This window comes from Lactuca saligna, chromosome 4 (genome assembly GCF_052625555.1).
Source record: "Lactuca saligna cultivar CGN05327 chromosome 4, ASM5262555v1, whole genome shotgun sequence".
Classification (NCBI taxonomy): Eukaryota; Viridiplantae; Streptophyta; class Magnoliopsida; order Asterales; family Asteraceae; genus Lactuca; species Lactuca saligna.
This window is the reverse complement of record NC_136420.1, coordinates 307355916-307357533: the sequence shown is the minus strand read 5'-3', so window position 1 is coordinate 307357533 and position 1618 is coordinate 307355916. Positions and strand designations below refer to the sequence as shown.

Here is a 1618-nt window from a genome sequence, read left to right as displayed (position 1 = left end):
GAATCTGGATACGCATAATGAAGCTCTACAGTAGGAATCAATTTGGAAGAAGAGCCGATACTCTTCTCCTTGCCGACTCGATTTAAATAATAATCCTAAGGATTCTACATCAGATTTAGCTCTGACGGTGGTGTGTCTCCAGGAATCGCAGTTGGGACCTGTTTCATCATCACAATTAAATATTAGGAATTGTTGGCCTAATAATAATTTTGGATATGATGTAATCGAAGCAATGGGAAGATCTGGTGGATTAATTACAATTTGGAATGAGGATATCTTCCGATTCTCTAGGTCAATTAAATCAAGAAACTTTCTCATTGTCATCGAGAAATCACTTGGAATAAACAGCGACATAGCCATTGTCAATGTTTATGCGCCGCAAGCTCCGGTGGATAAAAGGAGACTCTGGGAAGAATTATCCAAAATCAAATCCAATAGAGAAATAATGTGGATTTTTACTAATGACTTCAATGCATTAAGGAACAAGGGGGAGAGGGTAAATTCACGGTTCTGTCATGTATCAACGGGTGGTTTCAATCATTTCATTCATCTAAAATCATTAATCGATCTGAGAATCGGAGGATCAAAATTAGACAGGTTCCTTGTCCGCGATCAATTTTTGGAGTCGTTCCTTGGAGCCTCGGCGACGGCCTTACCCAGTGAACTATCGGATCATAGTCCCATTATGATGAAGACGACGTGTGAGGACTGTGGCCCGAGGCCATTCAAATTTTTTAATTCTTGGATAGTTCGGGCGGGATTCCGTGAAATGGTGACAAAGGTCAGGGAAGACTTCCGAGGTTATGGATGTGCGGATTGTTATTTGGTTGCCAAGCTCCGGTTTCTTAAATCAGAGATAAAGAAATGGAGAGATTTAAATTTTGACAAAGAAAAGAAGGAACAGAATACAGGAATAGAGTAGCACAAATTGATGTGATTGCAGAATCAAGACCACTTTTGGCTTATGAAGTTGGAGACACATCAAAATATGTGAGTAGGATCGCCGAACTTGAAAAGGTGAGAGCTATGGATTTGAAGCAAAAGGCGAAAGTGAAATGGTTGGTTGATGGGGAAGAAAACACATTGTTTTTTCATGGGTTTGTAAATAACCAAAACAGTAGGAATCTTATACATGGATTGAGGATAAATGCCCAATGGGAAACAAGCCTTGCTGTCATAAAAAGACAGTTATTTCAACTCTTTTCTCATAAATTTGAAGAAAAATGGAAGAGCCGACCAAAGATCCGCAGTAACAGATTCAAAAAACTAACACAGGAGGAGATCAAGAATGAAATATGGAGTTATGGCTCAGACAGGGCCCCGGGACCGGACGGATTTACTTTTCAATTTTTCAAATCCTATTAGAATGTAATTAACATGAATCATAACATAATTCATCACCATGCATTGAAATATTACAACTGATATTGTTTACATCCAGTACATTGTTTTAGGCATCACAATTTCATAACATAAACTGTCTGATAGATAATCTAAACAAAACACCATGACATTACTTAGTACTTATTCTTCGGCTTACCTGTTACCTGAGAATACAAGTTATTTTGAAAAATGTCAACATATGAAATGTTGGTGAGTTCATAAGTAATGTTGTGGT

The 1618-nt window shown here is 37.9% G+C and overlaps 1 protein-coding gene across 1 annotated transcript; it reads left to right on the top strand.

Moving 5' to 3' along the window:
- The first annotated feature begins 232 nt into the window (after positions 1 to 232).
- Positions 233 to 922, top strand: LOC145040838 (uncharacterized). The gene has a single exon (XM_078988728.1). The coding sequence runs from the start codon at positions 233 to 235 to the stop codon at positions 920 to 922; it is 690 nt and encodes a 229-aa protein (XP_078844854.1).
- Positions 923 to 1618: the final 696 nt, after the last annotated feature.